This window comes from Sprattus sprattus (assembly GCF_963457725.1).
Source record: "Sprattus sprattus genome assembly, chromosome: 15".
NCBI classification, from domain to species: Eukaryota; Metazoa; Chordata; class Actinopteri; order Clupeiformes; family Clupeidae; genus Sprattus; species Sprattus sprattus.
Window position 1 is genome coordinate 8,825,333 of NC_137913.1, and position 5,000 is coordinate 8,830,332.

General features: G+C 44.7%; 1 protein-coding gene across 1 annotated transcript in view; it reads right to left on the bottom strand.

The window, feature by feature from the left end:
- Positions 1 to 4,358: 4,358 nt before the first annotated feature.
- ccdc92 (coiled-coil domain containing 92) overlaps positions 4,359 to 5,000 on the bottom strand; it is a gene marked incomplete at both ends in the record, with an annotated part of 14,678 nt that continues 14,036 nt past the window's right edge. Inside the window, one exon of the mRNA XM_080851991.1 lies at positions 4,359 to 5,000. This exon is cut by the window's right edge and continues 374 nt beyond it. Coding sequence (XP_080708117.1) covers positions 4,359 to 5,000 — 642 coding nt within the window.

A 5,000-nucleotide genomic window follows, 5' to 3' on the forward strand; every position in this document is an offset into this window, starting at 1 on the left:
AGTTGTTGTAAATAAATGTTAATGTTAATGTTAAATGTTATATGTAAATGTTATATATATATATATATGTAAATGATAAATGTAAACGTAAATATTAAATATAAACTTAAATGTTTAATGTTATATATAAATGTTAAATATAAGTGTTAAATGTAAATGTAAAATATAAATACTTAAATGTAAACGTAAATGTTAAATGTATATCTAAATGTTAAATGTCCGAATTATGTTCAGTCTACATTTAAGATTTGGCGCCAGAACATTACAATATTTACGGTAATTCGCTCGTGGAGCGGGATGTGGTGTTGGTTGCAGCACTTGTTCCCAATGTAGGTCGGTTTTGGAGAGCCGCCCTAACGCCAGCTGCAACAGCTTTCTCTATAATTAAAGCTAAATCTAATTCATTTGGACTTGCCATCTTGTTGTCTTGTCGTTATCTCGTGAATAAAAGACCGCGCTTTTCTCCATTCAAAAAACCCGTTGCTTCACGAGCGAATTACCGTAAATATTGTAATGTTCTGGCGCCAAATCTTAAATGTAGACTGAACATAATTCGGACATTTAACATTTAGATATACATTTAACATTTACGTTTACATTTAAGTATTTATATTTTACATTTACATTTAACACTTATATTTAACATTTATATATAACATTAAACATTTAAGTTTATATTTAATATTTACGTTTACATTTATCATTTACATATATATATATATAACATTTACATATAACATTTAACATTAACATTAACATTTATTTACAACAACTTAAACAACAATTTCTCTCTAAATGTTTGAAAAGGTGACATGTGAATATTGTCGTGCTTTTTCCCCCGTATTATAATGCTAAATGTGCCAAAACTGAGCAGGATTTTAGAACGTGCAACATTTTACAAACGGCGCCCCATACAGCTCGCGCTATCTTTGCAGACAAGCCGCTTTTCAACAGAGCTATTTGTGGTTGAAAGTAATGTGTATATTTTTAGAGCTTTAAGAAGATCTCACATATATATATATACACACACACACACACACATAAATATATATATGTAGTGTAGCTTGAGCCTAAAGCCTAAAGCCTATACAAAAATATCTGACATTACAGGCCATGTTTGTCTCCCTCAAGGTATATGTGTGTGTGTAGCCTATTGGCATGCCAAGCAGTGGCGACCAGCTGACTGATACATTTAGAGGTAGGTACATTCTAAAGAAGGGAAAATGTTACCTGAGGAGAGGAATGTTTCCCCAACAGCCTAGTTTTCTATGTCGTGTAATGCACACCTTAATTGCCACTTGACTGACAGCTTATTGTTTAAAAACTCTCTCTCTCTCTCTCTCTCTCAAACACACACACACAGATCTGCTGGCATATGTCCTCTCCACGTCCAATTTCCTGTTGTCTGATCACTACGATGCATTTCTCTACTTAATCTCCATGGCGATGCCATTATCAAAGAGGTGGGCTGGGTCCCTCTCTGAAGTATCAAACACACACAACACACACACAACACACACAACACAGACACACACACACACACACACACATTGTGATGAAATGTGTAGAGCTAATGGACCCCACTTACTACAGATAATCACTTATATAAAATATGGAGACAAATGATACTTCCATTATATGAAAAAAAGTATGTTTTAAATAACCTGTATGACTGAAAAGCAACTTTGAAGGGATGGGGTAACACATCAATATTACAGTTCTGATGGAATGAACACACTCGCACACACACACTCCATCAGAACTGTAGTATTAATTAGTGGGTAGGGGCAGACTTCTTATAGGAACCCATCAATTAAGGTAGCCTCATCCAGCCTGCAGGACATGAAAAAACAAAAGGACATTTTAAGGCTGGCTGGCTGATAGCTAAGCTACATTATAACGGCCATTTTGTCATCAGTGTGTGCCAGTCTTGTGGGCACCAGCACAAAGCGACTGGGCGAGACACCACTTGGTGGTTTACATCTGAAGGTTAGTTTTAATATTTCTGTTGACATGTGTTAGCAACAATGAGTGATGGGACCTTGTTTTGTTGTGTGTGCGCGTATGTACGTGCATGGGCGCGCACACACCTTTTCACCACTTGACCCCTCACACACAAACACAGCTCAGAGCAGAGATCAACGCCGCTGTCTCAGAGACATTCAGCAGGAACTTAAAACAATGACGCCTCAAAACAGCGACATTCTCCACGGCAGGCAAACGGACAGTGTTAGGTGTGTGGCACTGCAGGACCATGGTTTGAGGCGACAAACTCACAGGATAATCGTGTTGGTTTAGCAGAGTTTATATTCAGTCTTGAATAAAATGTTTGCACATAATAAATAAATAAAAAAAAAACAGATTTTTAAATACACAAAATGCTTAGATAGGTTATCATTTTATATCAGTTATTGGTAAAAAAAAAAAACACACAAGGAGTCTGACACCCCAGGGAAATGCTTTTAATTCGTTTTTTTTTTCTTCTGTTTCTGCTTTGACAAGGCAGCTGCCCCCTGCACAGTGCGTGAGTCTACGTGCCGGAGGACCACACAGTGTTTCTCTACACAGTAATGCGTCTGATGTCTGTCTAACACAGGACTAGGAGGTGCCCTCTATACAGACCACCACATTACAGCACCTACATGAGGCATGAGGCATCTGATAGAGGACCAGTCTATGTCCCCTACAGAGACAGCGAGCTGTGGTTCTATCTGGCCAGGGACATGTTTATGATAGAGGACCAGTCTATGTCCCCAAGAGAGAGCAAGCTGTGGTTCTATCTGGCCAGGGACGTGTTTATGATAGAGGACCAGTCTATGTCCGCGACAGAGAGAGAGAGCTGAGTTTCTACCTGGACAGGGACATGTTTATGATAGAGGGCCGTGGGCTGAGTCATGACATAGCAAACTAGCATGAGCCTATGGAGATGAGTAGCGCTGCTACACTGACCTGGCAGCCCAAAATCAAGGTCATATCAGCTCCAGATAAGCACCAAATCAGAGCCACATCAGGGTTAGATAGTAGCCACATCAGGGTTAGATAGTAGCCACATCAGGGTCAGATAGTAGCCACATCAGGGTCAGATAGTAGCCACATCAGGGTTAGATTGTAGCCACATCAGGGTCAGATAGTAGCCACATCAGGGTCAGATAGTAGCCACATCAGGGTTAGATAGTAGCCACATCAGGGTCAGATAGTAGCCACATCAGGGTCAGATAAGAGCCACATCAGGGTCAGATAAGAGCCACATCAGGGTCAGATATGTTTTGGAGTCAGCTGCTATGTGGATGTAGCTGTTACACTGGTAAGTACATATGGATACGTGGATATATTGTGGACAGCAGGCAATGATACACACATTTGGCGAAGAGAGAAGAATGTTTCTGTGAGAGTCTGCGTGTGTGCACACACGCTTGTGTGTATGTGTATGTGTGTGTGTGTGTGTGTGTGTGTGTGTGTGTGTGTGTGTGTGTATGTGTGTGTGTGTGTGTGCATCTGAACTTTGAACACAGAAAGTGGCATACGCTGTAAACATTAACAGAAGAAGGTAAGTATCTGAGCAATAATGAAAAGATATGAAGTTTTCTATGAAGTCTGTTTACTTCGGTCTAGTGGACTGTGGAGTATAGGAAAGCAAAGAGGATATTTTGGCATGCACACAGATGTAGTTCCCTATGACAGAAAGAACAGAAGAACAGCAGATACTTAAGGATGAGTGGGAATAATCTTTCTTCATTTCCCTGTATTCACTCAGTCTCATTTTATTTATTCTTTTTTTTTTTATTCGTTTGTTTTTTTCCTTGCAGTGTTGCGTTAAAAGCAGCAGACCTCTCCTCTTCTCTTTTTCACCCAAAAGTCACATTTTTTTTCTCTCTTTTCTCACACCCACCACGTCATCACTTCCCCCCACCTCTCTTTTATCAGTCTTTTTTTCCTCCTTCGTTCCATCCATAGCTTCTCTCTGAGTGTAATGGCGTCAGATGAGTCCTTTCCTTTTCTACTCCATGGATCTAGTAAAGCTGGATGGGCTAAATTAGACAGAGGGACTAATGGACTATGACCATCCCATCCTTCTGAGAATCAGCTCTCCAAAGAGGGTGAATTTAGAGAAGCAGAAAAAGGCACAATGAAAGAGCATTGAGATGAGGCTTAAGAGAGTGTGTGTGTGTGTCAGAAACCAGTGTATGTCTGTGTGTGTGTGTGTGTGTGTGTGTGTGTGTGTGGAGAGAGATAGTGTGTTTGTGTGAGGGAGTGATGCTTAGGGAACGAGAGAGAGAAATGAGAGAAATGAGTGTGAGAGTGGGTGACAGAGAGAGAGAGAGAGAGAGAGAGAGAGAGAGGGAGCGAGAGAGAGAGCGTTATACAGTTCTGTCCGTGCCCGAGCGCTTGCGCACCACCTTGGCCCCGCCGTTGACCTGGTCCACGGCCAGGGTCTGCAGCTCCGTGTGGATGGGGCGCGAGGGGGGGTGGGGCTGGGCCGGGGCCTGGGGGCCGGAGGAGATGGGGACACCGCCTGCCCCGGGAGAGAGGGGGATGCGGTGCGCCACCCCAATGTGGGCCCTCTGCTGCCGGGCGGGGCTGCCCCTGGGGCTGAAGGCCGCCGCGGCGGGGGAGGAGGAGGAGGGTACGGCGGGGAGGCGGGTGGGCGTGTGCGTGGGGGTGCCGGTGGGGGTGGGCGAGCCGGACTCGGCCCCACAGGGCTCAGCGCGGTCAGAGGCGATGGGGGGGATGACGGCGGGCCGGCTCTTGTGCAGGGGCTGTGGGGGGTGGGCGGCGGCGGTGGCGGTGTGGGGGGTTTCGCGCGGCTGCAGGAAAGGGGTGGGGTCAGGCATGGCCTCTAGCGCCTCCCTCAGAATGAGCCGCCGGCCCTCTGGCCCCGCCCCCTGCCTGTACAGCTCCGCCCACTCCGCGTGCAGCGGCTGCGATAGGCTCTTGCGCATCCGGTGGCGAGTGGGCGTGTCTGGGGGCTGGGGCTGCACGGGCGGGGTCGGGCGGTAGGC